Source organism: Lates calcarifer, unplaced genomic scaffold (assembly GCF_001640805.2).
Source record: "Lates calcarifer isolate ASB-BC8 unplaced genomic scaffold, TLL_Latcal_v3 _unitig_84_quiver_1061, whole genome shotgun sequence".
NCBI classification, from domain to species: Eukaryota; Metazoa; Chordata; class Actinopteri; family Centropomidae; genus Lates; species Lates calcarifer.
The window spans coordinates 16,021-35,029 of NW_026118041.1; the positions used below are offsets into that span (position 1 = coordinate 16,021).

At 39.8% G+C, this 19,009-nt stretch overlaps 2 protein-coding genes across 2 annotated transcripts; both read left to right on the plus strand.

Annotated features, from left to right (window-relative positions):
- Positions 1–999: 999 nt before the first annotated feature.
- On the plus strand, positions 1,000–12,630 carry LOC108880131 (serine/threonine-protein kinase 35). Its single transcript, XM_018671569.2, has 3 exons — positions 1,000–1,634; positions 2,913–3,654; positions 9,391–12,630. Exons 1-2 carry the CDS (start codon positions 1,148–1,150, stop codon positions 3,629–3,631), a joined length of 1,206 nt encoding a protein of 401 aa, XP_018527085.1. The 5' UTR covers positions 1,000–1,147; the 3' UTR covers positions 3,632–3,654; positions 9,391–12,630.
- A 1,707-nt stretch (positions 12,631–14,337) lies between these two features.
- LOC127142176 (CCN family member 5-like) lies at positions 14,338–18,627 on the plus strand (the record flags this gene model as incomplete). The annotated part of the gene is given in 4 exon segments (XM_051069364.1): positions 14,338–16,055; positions 16,058–16,074; positions 16,833–17,049; positions 18,379–18,627. Coding segments are annotated over 4 exon segments (526 nt in total), but the record flags the coding sequence as incomplete, so codon positions are not given.
- Between the last annotated feature and the right edge of the window lie 382 nt (positions 18,628–19,009).

Below are 19,009 nucleotides of genomic sequence, written 5' to 3' on the forward strand. Positions count from 1 at the left end.
CGCGCGCACGTGAACTACCATGCTGGATGAAAGGAAGAAACCATCAGAGGAAAACTGGAGGGGGAGCAAAGTAAACGCAAACGACGAATACGTTTCCCATGTAAATAAACCAAGTTTTACCGCATTGTTACCGCATTATTCTAAAAAAAAAAAATTGACCTTTATTTCACGTTTGGATTCACGGGCATTTTTGTACAGCAATGTCATAATTTACCTAGAAAAAAGTTTAAATATACGACGTTTCTGTAATTTACTATATATGTTAATTAATTTCATTCGCTTGATGAATGTAACGTTTACAAATTATCATATGTTCACCGACACAGAAAGAGGATATTTTCTGTTAGTGTATTTTGGTACCCCGTGTTCTTCGGCAATGGTTCATCTGAACCCTGCAACCTGTCCCTGAAGGAGTGTCAATAGCCACATTGAGCCTGAAATAGGCCGGAAATAGGGTTATTTTTCAGTTTAATTATAAAAGTACAACATTTCTACAATATACAATAGAAGTTGATATTGACGAGACATTGTATTAAAATATGGCACAGTGAAATAATCTGTTGTTTTTTTTTACATGTATCCTGCAAATCACAGATATTTACTTGAGAATTCTTTCTCTTAAAGAGTCTAACTTTTATGTTTGTCAGTTAAGCATAATTAAATACAATAACCTACTTTTCTGTTGTACTCAAGTTTCTTGAATAACATCGAATTTTCAAATAACACCGAATATTGGTAGGGGCATCAACTCTTGTGTTTGCAATTAATGTAGTAAGCGTTTGAATTAATTAGGCTGTAGCTTGGAAAATATAACTATACTAATTATCCTTTTTTAAAAGCATGAATTGTGTGTTTATTTAGAATGCATCCCATGTTAATGAATTTAACTTGTCAACTTAGCGTACCCAAGACAAACGTCAAAACTTACATTTTATTTTGAAGGTCAAACCGGAAATACTTTTATATATTGTAGCGATCTTTATTACACTTTCGCACCATTTACTCCTCCCCTCTTTAGCCTACATTGCTGAGCAAGTTTCTTTCCTGTTTTCACCGTTCAGTAAAGGTGAGAGACGAATCGCATTGTTGACACCATGTGGACTTTTATTTATTTATTATTTGAGTCGTGAAAGATTCACGGGGACGTATGGATACAGTTGGCAACTGGCGGAGACGCACGAGGAGCGCGCGAGCCAACTGCAGACAACAAACCGGAGCACGAGCTGACGAGTCCGGTGTGCTGCGATGTCTGAGCGTGGGAAACACGGAAGACGACCATGACATGGAGGAGGACACCGGTCTCTTCAAGCAGGACAGTCTGGAGCGGAGGGTCATGGCGCCCCGCTACAGCCTGCTGCGGGAGGTAGGAAGGGGTACATACGGCGTGGTGTATGAAGCGGTGGCCCGCAGGTCCGGTGCTAAAGTTGCTGTGAAGAAACTGCGATGCGACGCGCCGGAAAACGTGGAGCTCGCCTTACAAGAGTTCTGGGCGCTGGCAAGCCTGGAGAAACGGCATCAAAATGTGGTGCAGTTGGAAGAGTGTGTGCTGCAGAGGAACGGTATGGCTCAGAAAATGAGTCATGGGAATAAACGGTCTAAACAGTACCTGCGCCTGGTGGAGACTTCACTAAAAGGTTAGTCTCCAGTTTTCAACGCTACCTGGTCGAGCTGAGTCATTTCTCCAGACTCAGAGATTAGAATGAAGTAAGTGCTGCATTTTGGTGTGCCGAATTAAAGGAGAAACTGTGTTATCGTAGCAAAGACTATTGGTGGTCATTCGATATGGCTAATGTAATCATAACTTACAATAGGTGTCAATGTAGTTTTGATTTCGTATCCACACCAGGAGTTAGTTCCTCAGATTTAAGAGACTGATTTATTGTATATTTAGTCATATGGTATGTATGTTAAGGCTGGGCTTTTTCAAATAACTTGTCATTAGGGCCTATCATTGAACAGTTTCGATGAGTGTCTAACCAGTTACATCACACTGGTCATTCGGTTTAGCTAACCCAGAGGAAGATATTAAATCCTGCTTGTCTTGCCTTTTGTCTTGGCATTTGTGGCGTTCACCTGTAGTTAAGTCTCAGTGCACTCAAAGAAAATGTTTCCGGCAAGGTATAGTTGTAAGGCTGGCTTTGTTTAATGAAAATTTCTTTCAAGTAGAATTGTTGTTGTCGCCATGACACTGACTCGATGGGGGGATGGGCAGATTCTGAGAGGGAGCTCCCGTGGCTCAGACTCACTAAAATGGAGTCTACTGTGTTGGCTGTATTCACAGAGATATTTTTGCACATTCTACTGACAACTACTGCACTTCTGCCAAATTCTACACATCAGCAAAGTTTTTGCTGTTTTGTAAAGTTTGTCTTCATGTGCTGTGCTTGTTCCCTTGTGTTTGTCTAGTGTTATTTAATTTCATTATGGTAATATTGTGAAAGACTAAGGAATATCACAGCTATCACTCCAAACCACAAATGATTTCTTGCTGCTCATCAGTGTCTAGCTGTATGCAGTTAGGCCTCCTTGATATTTGAAATATGCTTCTCAGTCAGTGGCCTGTATGGAGTGGGTCTAGCAATGCAAGAAGTAAGTCAATGAATAATGTATGCCTTCAATTTTGGGGGGCCTACAGCGAGCCATTAATGATGAAATTTTAATCATTATGCTCAGTTTGACATATTGTTCTTACTTGAAATGTGTACCATATGCCAAAGCATATGGAATAACAATAACCACATTTACCATATCAACAACTGGTGATCTCATGTATTTTCTCAATGACATGTCCAAATCATCTACAAGATATGTTTTAGTTATAGAAAAGGCTATCTTTTTTCCCACATGTAACTACTCAAAGTGTTGTGTAACATTATGTCACTGTGTAAATATCTGGTGCGTGTGTGTTTCAGGTGAGAGAGTGCTCAGTCCTCCAGAGGAGCCTTGTTACCTTTGGTTTGTAATGGAGTTCTGTGAGGGCGGTGACCTTAACCAATTCATCCTGTCTCGGAAGCCCGACCCACGAACCAACAATAGTTTTATGCTGCAGCTGACCAGTGCCGTCGCTTTCCTGCATGAAAACAACATTGTCCACAGAGACCTCAAACCTGACAACATTCTCATCTCAGAGAAGTCAGGCACTCCAGTCCTCAAGGTGGCTGACTTTGGTTTGAGCAAAGTTTGCGCTGGTTTGGGTAACACCAGCGAGGGCAAAGAAGGTGAAGATAAGAACAAAAATGTGAATGTCAATAAATTTTGGTTGTCGTCGGCATGCGGTTCAGACTTCTATATGGCTCCTGAAGTGTGGGAGGGCCACTACACAGCCAAGGCTGACATATTTGCTCTAGGCATCATCATTTGGGCCATGTTGGAGAGAATTACTTTCATTGACGCAGAGTCTAAGCGGGAGCTCCTGGGAACATATGTGAGACAAGGAGCAGACATTGTGCCAGTGGGTGAGGCACTGCTAGAGAATCCAAAGATGGTACTGAGCATCCCACAGAAACGCAGATCATGCATGTCTGACGGAGTGAGGAAGCTGCTTCAGGACATGCTTGCCGTCAACCCTCAGGACCGGCCAGATGCATTTGAGCTGCAGGCCAGAATGGACCAGGTTATGTGTGCAGCATGACCCTCAGCCAGATTGTTTTACAGGTATTTATATCTTTGTTTTCATTTAATTGCCTCATGACTTCTCCAGCCTTTTTAATGAACTGTATATTAAGCCTGTTTATGAATTACTGGATCTCCAGTTTGATGTGGTAATAGTGTTTGTAGGTGGTTCACAGTGACTACATGCAGTATTCACATTTCAGCAGAAAAACTTTACACATAATGTAATTCAGTGTTTTCTCACCAAAAAGCAAGTACACATGGAGATACTTGTTTCAACAATCTGAGATGTGCATTTTTGTACAGCATTGGAATGTGAAGCATGCAGCCTCTACTGGTCAGCCATTACCCTTTTAGTTCTCTAGAAAATCTATACTAGTCCTGGAAAGCTGTAGATAAAGAGAAGCAGAGATTAGCTCAACAATTTAGAACATTTGCACAACTGATATGTTCACTGTGAAACTGGAGGACTTAATCAGTTTTATATATTTAGAAACATGTTTGAACTAAAACCATTCCCCTGAGACAGTTGTTATGTTTTTTTTTGCCACAACAGCTTGGATTAGCCAATATTGTGGAAACATAAATTTGGTGTTTCCACAAAAGTATGACAGTGAATTTATGCCAGTGCTGGCATTTATCTTACCACCAAAGGATTAATCTGCTGATTTTATTGATTCTGCAGTGACAACTTAGAGTGTTCTGATTCATCTGTGGCGCTGTTGAGTTCAAGGTGAAATATCATTATGCACGTGGGAATACACTCAGTAGGTTATTATACTGCAATTTCCAAGTTCACAGCTATTTCTGGAATGAGTCCCTCAGCATGCTTTATTGCAATGCAAAGTGTCTCAAACTGTGTCTCTATGGCATTTCAGCTGTGTTTTACCCCTTCCAGACCAGCATAGTGTTGTGGATTTAACCTGTATCTGTGGTTGACCTGAATAGGTCAGCACACATAATCAAACCCTGCTCTGTGGCCTTCCTCCTGTCCGACAATTTCCATACAATCTGGCATTAACACCCACTTCATGCCACAGTTGGCCAGCTGTAAGTGGGTAAGACAGCACCCAAGGTTTTAACTTCTCTCTCTCTTTTTTTATTTTTAGAGAAATTTTTCAGTCTGTTTTACTGTAAACAAATAAGTAGAACACTGCCAATGTCTTCCAGCTGTTAGGAGTTTTAATGCTCAATGTCTGCGTCAAAACCTTTAGCCTCATGTCTGTACAGTTTCGTTTTCTGATGGCTGTCAGTCAGTTACAGTAAATTAAATTTACAGGGTGAGGTGTTGTGACATGTTCCAGTTAATTTCACGTGGGCAAGTGAATAGTTAAGAGTGAGGGTGGGTCGTGGTTAGCATGTTGCTTAGGGCACATATTTAGTAACTGCGGTGACTATCCTTTGTATATGTGCTCATTTGTTCTCAGTCATCTTGCCTGGAACACCTCTTATGCAGCTGAAACCACCCTCTCACCCTGCCTGTGTTTTAAAGAAGCTGAGTAAGCATATTCTTGCTCCTCTTGTTGTTTTGTACTAGCGGGTAACTTTGCTTGCATTGTAAGACTAGTCAAAATGTTCACAGCTAGCAAAGGCAACATCACTTGGATGCATACGTCACACCAGATGCTCATGCTGTTGACATCATACGTTATGCTTCTGATTCCAGAATGCTGGCATTCTGTATAAAATCACACACCAGGGCAGCATTACACTGCCTTCATGGGGTTCTGTGTAAACGACCAATGGCTGCGTGTTCAAGGAAATTCTAAACACCTATATCGCGTGATCTCTGTGTAACAGGGACTATACCTTTTGTCTTTGTTTTAGTGCACATTAGTGGTGGGGGTAGGAGCTGCAAACATCCCAGACCATCTCCCACTCTGCTTTTGGCATGTCAGTCCACTGCCCCCCACCCCACACACACAGCCACCACCTCCCACTCATCCTTTCCTCCATCCCCCACTCAGCTCCCTGCCCATTCACCAGACACTGAATTAGATATTTGTCTTGTAAGCATGTTAATGAGTTCAGCAAGCTTAAATGGGCAAATAAATTCACAAAGAGCAGAAGATCCTTTCCTAACATGCCTCCAATGGAAGTGTCAGAGTCAAAATCCACAATTCTCATTCCATGCAAAAAAAAAAAAATATATATATACACTTATTGTAAGATGACATGAGGCTATATCACACCGTAATAATCAAGTGAGTATCTTCCAGTGTTTTGAGTCCAGAGTTCCCTCTTTGTGTTTCTCACACAGTGCTGAGCTGCAGTTTAGGGATGGTTTATCTAACTCAGTCGACTTAATGGCCAGTATGAACAGGAAGAATTGTTGGAGCAAGCAAAAACTTAGTGTACATCTTGTGCTATTGCTTTCTCATTGGCTTTAGAGTTGAAGATGACTTAAAAGTATTGCAGTTTCCTCAAAAGCAAGGTCTCTCTCCAGTAACAGTGTCCCAGTTACTCAGTGAAACTGTCAACAGAACTATATCCTACCAAAGGTTAAAAAAAAAATTAAAACTGGGACACTGTTACTGGAGAGAGACCTTGTGTTGCCATGTTGTGCACCACAACTAAATTCCATTAACCTCCATTTCATTTGGGTGGTAATAGAAGGCTCAACAATGCATGTCAAAACGTCAGCACATAAATTATGTGCATGTGTCGGAACCAGTGAGAAAGTGTGTTTATAATTTTGGTGAACTAACCCTTAAACTATTAGGGGGTTATATCCTTCATTTTGTAGAATTTTTCAGTTGTATGTATGGTGTTCAAGACTTCGGATAGATGTTACTGTGGGTATAAGCTGGCAGTGGAGGTAGCCACAGAGCTGGACCGACATCTGTGTGAGAGCGAGAGTTGACAAGGCAGGACAGACGAGTTGAGTGTAAACAAGCAATATCAGCATAATGCAGGTTTTTTTCCCCAACAGCAATATAGCGGGATATCTGTCTGAAAGCAGCTAAAGGGTTAATCCAGACCACACACCTGTCAGTCAAATTCTCATCTTACATAAAAGTGACAAGTCAGCACTGACCATTAAATCATGTTGTCTCTACAAGCTGCATCATAAATCTCTAAATCCCTGCCTGAACCCCTTTAAGTCAGTTATGCAACAGGGTATGTTCGGAAAATCTATGACCACATAGCTGGGCACAGTCAGTGACTGGCAAGCCAAGCGACTGCACATCTCTAAACACACCAGTCCCCTCCCATGGTGCAGGTCAGATTTAACAAAGGACTGTTTGTACCGCAGGATTCACAAGTGGCTCTGGCTTCTCGCTGCTGATGATAATCCCCAACACAGCAGTTTACAGACTGGCCTGCTGTCAGACATATTAACTCTGTTGATGTGAGGTGGAGAGCAGGCCCTCCCAGGCTATCTGGAAGTTTTTGTGGCCCTGGACTCAGCTGCCCTGTCAGTGTAATTGACAACAGGCCTGTGACCTCAGTAAAACCCTCCCAATGGTCTGTCCCACCACACCTCAGGCTTTGTTTACAGCTTGCTGAGTGAATGCCTTCAGTGCTTTTTATCATGTCAGCCTTACCAGTTGTTGCTATAGTTCTGCTATCCACATTGCCACACAGAATTCAAACTCTTTATGTTTGGAATATTTGTATAAATGCGGGAGATTTGTGACTGTCAGTTAACGTGTATGTGCAGCAGACAGAGCACTCTGCAGTGGACACTGCTGTAAAACAGTATTAAGACTATTTGCTGCAGCAACGTGGCATTACTGCACTGACTCAGCACATCTTTGTGTTTATAGGCTGCTGCAAATTTCACGGCCCCATTGCTGTGCTGTAAGACTCAGTGGTTCAAATCAGCCTGGTAAACTGTTATCTAGTAATATCTCTAGTTGTCTATGTGCCACACACCTTTTACAGGTTGTGTTAAGTATTTGGCTGTGAAATCGCTCAGGGAGCCTCAGTGTCTCCTCAAGGAAAACATTGTTTGCTTGTAAAAGAGCTGCTGCCAGATGGTCTGCAAGCAAATCAAGATATGTCAGGAGAGATACCATACTGTTTGAGCTTAAAATATCAGATGAATTACCAAAGAAGCCCAATGTGTAAAGCACCACTTCATTTGTTCCCCAATCGTAGAGCCTGAGAAGTAGTGAGGCTAAAAAAAGTAGCAAGTTTGAAATCTAGCTACAAGTGGTAATTTGCATTTGGTTTCAGGTTTGATCAATCCCAACAAAGTCACTTCAGCTATAGGTTAACCCTGTTTAAAGAAGTTCACGTACTTCATCAAATTCATGTCGCCAACATTTCAGTGACTTTGAATTCAAAGCCTGCCATTTGTCCCCACTTCATCAGATTTGAACGAAACTCTGTGTATCCTCAGGTCATAGGCCCAGGATTGCTCCAGTGAGTTTAATCAGGATTGCTCAAATGCATCTTGAGTTATGAGCAACTATGTGATAGGCCGCACCAGGCAACAATCAATATGACACTAAAGATTTTGGTTAATAGTTGCCCCCAGAGTATGTACACTAGTTTTGGTGGTTAGGTTCACAATGCTTTAATAAACCCATTCTTAATCACAGCCTGAAGAGATGTGCCAAGATTTCTGATGATTGGACCAATTGTTAATGAAATATGGCCAATACACACTCACCCTGCCTCATGCAAGGAAATTTTGGTTGATGATTTTCAACTGATCTTGCCCATTTCTAACAGAAAATGAGTATCTCAGTCACCTAAGACTGCATACCAAATTTTGTGTTGATGAAGTCAAAATCCAAAACATTCTGTCCATTTCACAGTTTTCCACATTATGCAAATTAACAAAAACTGTATCATGGCAGGACTATGATTCAAGAGGTTTTTCTGCAGAGCACAGTGAGTTGGATTTGCGTGTCAAATTCCAAGTCAGTCAGACCTGCGTGTGGTGTGGCCTTTCCAAAACTGAATTCCTGGTTCTTCACAACAGCGCCATTATTTTTAGGGTTAGAATGAATTCAAACTAGGCTAGGCTACTTATTCCAGAGAAACAATTATATCAAAGTCACTAGTTCTTCATGTGATCACCATTAGACTTGTAGGATTTATTCTTTTGTACTGCAGTATAATGATGAAATGTGGTTTTATCTCTTAAACAACTAAGCTGTGTATGGTCTGCTGTGTTAAACATTTTGAAATCTCTGTGGAGATATTGTTTTCACTGTGAAAAATCACCTTCTGGGGAGCTTGGATGTATTTTAGAGCCACAACCAACAATTGTTTTCTCTATTAATGAATTTCTCTGGTTAATCAATTTCTTAAATTTCATGACACATTAGAATTAAATATTTCCTGTGCACATGTTCAAATTTTGGTCTGATATTGGTGCTAGAGAAAAAGGTGAGAATCAGGAAGATTAACCTCGCGGGCATCTGGCCTGTATGTGTCTTCATGTGTCACTATGAGCCAAACAATGACCAGTACATGCATCTTGTGTCTTATTGACACAGAGTGTTTGCAGATTACACAGGCAAGATGTTTACATACACACAAGAAACCAGGTCACTCTGAGAAATCAGGTTACACAGGTAATCAGACAGTGTTTTTACTGTACTGTACATGCAGAAGGCCATTAATGAGATTTGATACACAATAGTTTTTCCTGATTTGTGTTTTGTCAGCCATACTAGAGATGAAGTAACACTCTTAAACCCTAAGCTTAAGATAAACTATAACATCTCAGCTTTGTCGTTGTTGCTGTCTATTCACTTGTTGTTGTTTTTTTTAAACACTTTTTATTGAAGTTTTTTTTTTCCTTTTGTCTCTCTGCAGACACGTGTTTCTACCTGGAGCTGCTACAACAATGAGGGTCTCTGTGTTCATCTCTGTTAAAGACTGTGAAGAATAAGGAGAAGCAAAGGAAAGCAGTTTAGATGCTGAAATGGGATTTTTGTTTTCTTTTTAAGTTGTTTACAGTGAGGTCATCTGCCAGTTCTGATAGAGACTGATTGTCCTCCCCTGAATATTCTAACAGAGCCAGAAATGTTACATCTGCTGCTTAGTGGGAAGCTTGGTTAAATGGGTGTAGCCACACCTCCATCAAAGAATAGAGGTCTGGAGAAATTCCCCTCAGAAAAGACAATACAGTGGCACTATGCTGAACCAAGGGCAGTACATTGATTTACTCTAAAATGAAGCTAAGCTGCAGCATTAGTCTATATGTGTGTGTTCACAGAGGTGATGTCTACATGTGTCTGGTACTTTCAAAAAAATCACTGTAACATCAGATACATATTGCTACTGGGAACCTTCATGTGATGGAGATTTTTGTTATTTTTGTTATTTTGTCTGGTCTTATGTCAGATGTTTTACCATACCTGCCTTGTGTTTTTCCTGTTGATTGTCTGTTGTTACAACATCAGTGCCATGTGTTGCCCCAGTGAGATTTGACAGCTTTATGTTATGACATTGTCACTGCCCTTACTGTGTTGTCGGTGTTAAATTTCTCTGGACATCTGTTGGTTAACATGGAGGTACACTACATAGGGGTCATGGTTAGTTATTAGGAGAAGGGGATCTAAATTGTAATATTGGTATAATTCTATCACGATAAAGTTAATTTTCCAGATATTCAGTCAAGACTATTTTAGCTAACCCAGAGAATCAAAGCGATGCAAAACCCTGTAAATTCAATATTGTCAGAATAAAGTCTTGCTCTTTGATTCACAGCTTGTCTGCAGTGAAAGCAGTAGTTTTAAAGGCATAGTTACCTTGGTATAAACAGTGTGGCAGAATTTCTGGCAAATTTATATTGTCTCACAGTAAAAAAAAAAATCACCCATCTCTATTAGCCACTGGATAATTCTAGATATTTTTAGCCGGGGTTTGTTTTCTTGATTTTACTGTCATATTGTGATCATGTGTTAAGCAGTCTATCCAAAGGGATCAATGGAAACTCTTGAAACACAGCACCACCCTTTATTTCCACAATCCTTTAATAGATACCACAAATTTTATGGTACTTTTTGGCATTATCACACTTACCTCTTCACTCTGCCACCTTTCTAAGGTACATCCTTAGATGTCCACTGTCCAGTCACTTAATGCTCATAAACGCAAGCAGACTTGACCCTGAGGATGCAGGGCAGAGTATTTTCAGTTAGTTGTTTGAGTTTCACATGGACCTTTTGGATGTAATCTTTTGTTGGTATGAATGTGAAAGCTAGGAAGTTAAAGCCCAGGTCTAATTTAATTTAACAGTTTTTTTTTTTTTTGGTTTGTTTGTTTGTTTGTCTTTGTCAACACATCTGTTATTAATACATTTTGTTGAGCATAAATACATCCTGAGCTAGATGTGTGATAGAGGGAATGTTATTTTAATTAAGTAGTATATCAGGAGAGATAAGCATTCACATGCCCCTTTTTATCTTCTCCCACACTCTTTGCCTTCACATAGAAACCATGAGGAGGTTATTTTGCAATCTGTCACTTAAGTTAGACCTCATAGACACTTTGCATCTTTAATTTCCACTCCAATCCTTTATACCTATGGTGCCTTGAAACTGACTGGTAGTCAGGCAAAAATTTGGCTAGCTGCTGTATTTTTCTTTGATTTGGCACTCCAGATACATTATCCAGGGTATATGGTCTTGATGATTTAATGCCCTCACTCTTTTTCTGTGGCCCATTTATTTGCTGAGGGAAATCAGGTTTTTAGTTGGAACTGAAGGCTTGATGTTTGAACAGGCACCATTGATGTTAAAGGAGCAGACTGGCCTATTAATTTCACACTATTTAGGGTTCAATATGGATTATGAACAGGATTTGTTTCTTGTTCTTAAATAAGTGTTGCTAAAATCAGTCACACGCTTTTGTGAGGTGCCTGTGATTAAAAATGGAATGTGAAAAATAGTATGTTTAAAAGCCTTGCGGGATATTTGTCTAATGAACCACAGCTGAATGTTGTACCCCGATTTTTTTTCTTCTTTTTTTTTCTTTTGTCCTTAAACCAAAGGTCGGAGGACCACAGAATTTGAATGAAAAACGTCATTCAAGTCTGTCATGTGTCCAACTAAACTGGGACCCTGAATAATTTAGAATCCTTTTTAATTGTACTACCTCATGCTTCTACACATTTTCACCCTTTCTTTACTGAGCCATCGTTTCATTTTTCCAACAAAGACATTCCTCAGTTAGAAAGAAAACCTGGCAGATTTCAAAGCAATAGCTTTTTATTTAAAGTCATCACAGTATTTGTCGGGTGTGTGCAGTTTTTCTTTTAGTGAAAGTATTGGATTGTATGAGCAACACAGCTTTTGACAACTCTCAGTTGCTTGACTGTTTCTTTCTGTTTTACTGCTGCGTTATGAGAAATGGGTTTACACTGATACAGATGTTTACACGGCTTTAGCCCAACCCAGGCCATGATGTACGTCGGCTAATTGCTTGAACCTTTGTGAAAAAAGCACCTCAGTTCCCCATCTTTGTTTCACTAATGTATGAATATTTGGGTAGAAGTGATAATCTTGAGCTGGAGATGAGCAAATGGTAATGTACTCTTAAGATTTTATTTAGATATCTTAGGAATGGCATTCATTTTACTTTCATTTAGAGGAATGTACTGAAAATTTCAAAATATTAAGCAAACTCTTAAAATAACCCTCATGTCCATGTAACGGACTCTGGATGCTTTCCATTGGTGTTGGGATAATGTACCTTTCAATTTGTGTAGCAGCACCATGTTTGACTAAACTCTAATGACTAATACGTCACTTGTTTTACATGCATTTTATGAACACTCTTCTATGCAACTCTGCCTCCCTGGATGCATTGTGGAACAATCCAGGTCTGGTTGATTTTGTGTTAGTCCTCTATTTCTCATCCTGACAGGAACTATACTAGACAACTGGATCTTGAGTTCAGGTGGACCATTTGACCCTTTATTTCAACTGGATTTACAGTCCTTGATGTACATGTAATTAAAACCATTTGCTTGGATGAAAACATGTTTTTTTTATTGCCAACTTTGTACATATCAGAGCTCTGTTTCAATAAAGGTTGGGAATACCTAAATCTGTATGAATTAACATTTGTATAACAATGACTCAACTGTGGAGGAGGTGTGGGAAAGAATTCAGTAAAGCTGGAGTGGTGTGGAGTTTATAGGTTACCTGGGGTTGCCCATTTTAATAAGCTACAGGAAGCTGATGATACTTAACACCTGTCATGTTTACTGGCACTTGTGAATTGCAGTTTGATTCACTGTTGCCTTACTGCTACAAGACCCTCATATGTAGTTAAGACATGTTATGATTCAGCTAAAATTCAACAATTTTTGATCATACTATATTTTTATTGTCAACAAAACATTTTGATTATTATACTCAAATCCATTATAACTTTAAACAAATCATATTATTAATTATGAAATAGAATAATTATGAATCCAGGTTGGCATGATAGTGCAGTGGTTAGCACTGTCACCTCAGAGCAATGTTCCAGGTTTGTTTTTTACGTTTGCATGCTCTTCCTGTGCCTGTGTGGGTTCTCTCCAGGTACTATGGCTGCCTCCCACAGTCCAAAGACATGCAAGTTGAGTTTATTGGTGATTCTGAAATGCCCATAGGTCTGAATGTGAGTGTGAATGGTTGTTTGTCTGTATGTGTTGGCCCTGCGATGGACCAGGGTGTACCCCACCTCTCGTCCAATGTCAGCTGGAATAGGCTCCACAACCCATAATGGATAAGCGGTATAGATAATGAATGAATGAATAATTATTAATCTAATGTGTCTGTGAGTGTACACAACATATAGACACACAACAACCCTACCAATCCACTAGACACCTCGGTACCATTACATAGCGTAACTAGCTGGGCTTTATCCTCCATCTCCCCAGTCATCCACAAAGTCTTGAGTTATATCTCTTGATCATGCCTTTGAGCTGGAGTGAATTATCTTAATTTAGAGTAAGATCCCACTGAACACAGCTGATCAGGTCATAAGCAACCAATGAGCCACTGATTCCAAAGCAGCTGATGAATCATCACTGATAAGAAATCTATCTCACTGTCTGCAAATTCCACTGGGGAGATCTCAGCACAAGGCAAAAGAAGAAGCCCAGAGTAACAGCTTAACAGCTTAAAGGAATCACTGAATCATTTCTGATCATGAGTTTACCAAATTCAAATCATGGTGTATGGTTGTATAGAGTAGTAAGCACACTGCTTTAGTGCTTTTTAGCACATCAGTCCAAAATCTCTTATAAGTGTTCAACTGGTGCTGAGATTTGGTGACTGTGAAGGTCATAGCATATGATTCACATTATTTTTATATTCATCAAACCATTCAGTGACCCTTCATGCCCTTCATGGATGGGGTCATTATCATCCTGTTTCAGTCAAACATGGTAGTGTGTTGCAATGGGCTGCCAGTGTGGTAGTAACTTCTAGTTAAAGTATTCCTTTACTTAAGTAAAGGTTGAATGAATAAAATACTCAATTAAAAGTTTCAAAAAGTTTCAAAACCATAATAAGTAAAAGTGTGTCAATATTAGCCAATTTTACTACAAGAATAAAATGACATAAATCATAGTTAGACACATACACATGACACAAAAAAAATTGCTTACCTCTCAGTGCTGTAGAAGTAACCAGTCAAAGGACAGTATAAGCACCAATTATTTGCATAAATGTACTTTCTACCACCAGGCATCAATTACAGTTTATATGATGTGTATGTAACTTCTTGCAGAAAGTTAAAATCTAATGAAAGAACAAAGTCTGGTTTTACTCAGTGAGGGAAAGCCAAATACAAATAAGTTGCTTCCCTGTATTTTTGTAATTTAAATAGTGTATCTAATTCTAACACTAGGTGGAGACAAATAGCCATCATTGTTTCTTGCAATTCTACTGTAGGTATTCTTTACATAAAGGCACATGCAAACATATGTAAAGTAGCAGTCCAGCAGTTCCTTTAATGGATATTACCACTGAATGAAATGACTGCATGTGATGTGGAAGGAGTTACTCAGCTAATCTGAGTTTTTTTTATATTTTTATTGCAGCATTTCACATGTATATTTATAGCCACATGGGGGCAACAGAAAGCTTTTAACACAGTGCTAACCACTGAGTGTCTGAAACTACTCAGTGGTTAGCACTGTCACCTCACAGCAAGAGGGTTTGAGCCAAGGGCTTTTCTGTGTTGAGTTTGCATGTTCTCCCTGTGCCTGCATGGTTTCTCTCCAGGTACTCCAGCTTCCTCCCACAGTCCAAAGACATGCAGCTTAGGTTGGTGAGTGTGAATGGTTGTTTGTCTATATGTGTTGGCCCTGCAATGGACTGGCGATCCGTACAGGGTGTACCCCACCTCTCGCCCAATGTCAGCTGGGATAGATTTAAGCACCCCTGCAACCCTTAACAGGTAAGTGCCATAGATAGATGGATGGATGGAAACTACTCATTTATTGTTCTCTGTGTAAAAGACATTCAACTTGATAGTTGAGTAAAATTTTAGACACTATGAAATATGACTCATTGCATTATGGGATATTAAAAGACAGTCCTTTCAGATACTTTGTAGTTTTTGAAGGGCACTTTAGAACAATAAATTCTGACGCCAGTGTAAAAGAGCAGTGGATAAATACATACAGTAAGTAGCGAGTGAGTTTCAGAGATAACAACTGACATATTGACATATCACTGTAAGAGGCAAAAAAAGCTTTGTAGGATTTGAAGAAGTGCAGATTGTGATATAATTCTCCATCCATTGTTATTATCACATTGTTAATGTGAAAAAATGGATCAGTGCAGCTTTAATCAGCCGCCAGTTCGGGCAACCAAAGCTCTGATAAACCCACTCCACATTACCAGCCCAAAACCAAACATAAGACAAATTTATTCAGGAACTAGACCAAACAAGAACTAAAAGGAGACTGAATATTGGACTTAGATTTAGACATGACTCCCCAGTGTTTAGATATTGTAACTTGAATTGAAGTATTAAGTCAAAAAGGTACTGCACTATTAAGTCTCAATGGAGAGACTGTCAGAAAGGGACTATTCTTGATAGTGTTTAAGTCAGACAAAGGGAAATTATCTTGAAGAAATTAAAGGAGGATGAAGATCAGTAGCCCAAACTCTTCATCAACTGGGAGACATCACAGGTTTACAAATTAGCCAATATAGCATTAAACTTAGCCTACAAGTGTCAAGATGGTTGATGAAAAAGAGCTAACTAAGCAGCTTTCAGCAGTGACAGTGGAAAAGGTTCACTACAGGAATGTGGAGATAGACCTGGGACTTTTCATTCTTTCCCTGTAACTATTTACTTTGCAGTCCGCCGCCTGTGACATCAGAACGGAGACTATATAAATGAATGGAGGTAGGCAGCTTTAATAAATACATCCTCTCCAGAGGAGGAGAAGAAGAAGGGAGTGAGAGTGGACAAGGTGATGAAGATGGACAGAAGAGAAAGCCAGGTGGTTTGTTCTTTGCTGTTTGTATGATCACACAGGTAAGACCTGCCAAAATAAGATACATATCCTATTTGTAAAATGATATGGCATGTTATTAAACACAGATGTACTACTTAAACCTTATCACAGAATCTCAAAGAAAAGCAAAGAACTTCCATTAATTATCACCATGAAGAAAGGAACACAGCTGTCATGATTTAAGAGTTAGGGAAGGATTTTAAGTCTAGCTTTATCATGATAAACCCTGGCTATATACTTGTTCTGTACTGTAATAATAGATTAACTGTAAATATGTTAATGGAAGATGCCACAATCTTGCAATTCCTTGTGGGGTGTTTGCCAATTATTTGGCATAAATAAAAACTAATAAGAGTCACAGGACTTTGCTATCTCACTGAAAGTCTTTGTGTTTCTGATTTGTCATTAGTTGTGTAAGTATAACTCCAGATAAGTAAAAGTTTCCACTTCATGAAATGGTTAAATCTAATCAGATTGTTTGGTAATGTCTGTCAGAGGTTGCACATCACTTAGATCTGGACTTTGAAAATGTGACTTAAGAAAATGTGATGTACTGGGGATACACTATCTGATATATCTATATATATGGTATATATATGGTAATTTCATCAAATGAAAGTCACACACAATGATTTTACATACATGGAGCTGTCCCTTGAAAACATTCTGGTGTCTGGCTGTTATATTAGGAGCAGACTGATCTCCATTTTCATATTGGAGTTTTCCAATATGCAAATTAACAGTATTAACAGCAGCTGTTATTTTACTCTCACTTTAGGTGTGGTGTCAGCTGTGTGTTGGTCCATGTCAGTGTCCGTCCACTGTGCCGCGCTGCCCTGTTGGCATTCCTTTGGTGTTTGACAGCTGTGGGTGCTGCCAGCTGTGTGCCAGGCAGGAGGGTGAGGCCTGCACCGACCAGCTGCCCTGCGACACACACCGTGGGCTGCAGTGTGATTACAGTGCCAGCTTCCCTGGAGGACCAGGACAGTGTGTTGGTGCGAGCAGAGTACACTCAAAATGAAACAGATTAGTTTGGGTAAAAGCTGTAAATAGCTGCTAAACTACTTCTAATACAACTAATACTGGCAAAACTGCAACTGCTAGGCCAGATACTATCATAGCAACTGTTTCTGCTTCTCCTGTATTATTATTACAAGTCAGCGAGAGTTTTAGCCAGTTTACCATGTTACAGCTCAAGATCAAGATCAAATATTGTAATCGGGGTGGGGGGGGTGTTCCATCTGAAAGACCTTTGAAACAGAAGTGTCTTGGCAGATATTTATCCTGCATAAACACATAGTCTTAGCTCTGTATAGGCTGTTTGCAGTACTACTATTGCTATGACAGCTACTCTATGTTAGCATGCTACTGCTGTAACTGCTACTATTGATAGTACTGGTGATGCCTACGCCTACTACTACTACTTCTACTAGGCAACTACTGCAAATCAAATCAGAATTGTTTCATATTCTATGTAAATCATTTAAAATATGTTTGGAATCAGGCCAAAATCTAATCATTGTGGTTTAAATCTAGTATGAACTCAATACCAAAAGCCAACAGTGAGGATATGTGCCATTAAAGGGACCAGCCTAATGAGTCAATAAACTGTATTCCGTGTTACTGGAGAGGAGCTGCATGTCGTATCTGGAGAGGGAATGCCTTCTTCGTGGAAAAACAAGTCAAGGAAATGTCATACAGGTCGTCTACAGCATATGTAAGAGTAAAGGAGCTTTACATTATATCACCATCTGAAAAAAAAACTATATTATATATAACTATTCATCCTACAGTAATGAATGGTCTCAAAATGGGAGTTGGTTTGTTAAGAAAAAGAAAACTGAAGTGAATCAGCTAAGGCTTTCTACTCGTAATACTTGCCAGTTTAAAGTTGGATCAAATTATACACATTGATATAGCCATCTAGCCTCTATAATGATGAACATATGATTTTCCATGAAAGCTGTTGAGGTTCCTGCTGAAACAGCAGGTAGAGCTTTAGGATTGAATCACTGGTAAAAGTAAAAATCTGTAGGATGTTAGTTTTCACAGAAGTGGACTCCATTTCTGTGCAGATTCAGAAAATGACTCAGTTCTTGTCAAATATCTGTTGTTGCTGCATGCATCATCATACAGTACTGACTGGATATCAACAACTCACATCCTTCCAGTAGGTTGTCTGTACATGCTTCATAGGAATTCTTTGAAACATGTACAGACAATTAACCCCATACTTGGCACAGCAGTAATGTAGTAAGCTTATCACTGTACACTCACACAAGCTTCCCGTCTCTCCCCACCTTCCTCTTTTTTGCTGTCAACAGGTCAGAACGAGCTGGGCTGTGAGATAAATGGCAGGCGGCTGGAGGAGGGCCAGGCTTTTCAGCCTTCCTGTGCACAGCTCTGCCACTGCCTGGGAGGAGGTGTGTCCTGTGTACCTCTGTGCAGTGATGATCTGCAGAGACCTACTGATAAGTGCCCCAATCCTCAGCTGGTGCGACTACCAGGGCGCTGCTGCAAAGAGTGGATGTGTCATGACCTGGACAACAGTATTTCCTCAAATCCATCAGCAGGTAATGAGGCTAATGCCCTAAAAGACAAAACAAAAGGTTGCTGGACACACATTTCAACATATTAAATAAATATAAATTCAGCCAACATGTAGCTGCAGTCAGTTAGCAGAGTGGTTCAGGTTCCTTTTGGGTTGTGTTGAAGCGAGCGGATTTGAAAACTGAAGAGGTATCAGGAAGATCAAACATCTGTGAGAACTATTTTTAGCAAACTAACCTCATCTGAGCAGCAGTTTACAACATTTCAGACTGCACATGTAGTGAGTTTCCTGAACCATGTGCTCCCATCAAAGGCATCCATTTCAAACAACTTTCAGCTCAACGCACACAGTGAATATTTTTCCTCTCTTTCCAGCAGAGCAGGACGCCAGGGCCGCGAGGGTGG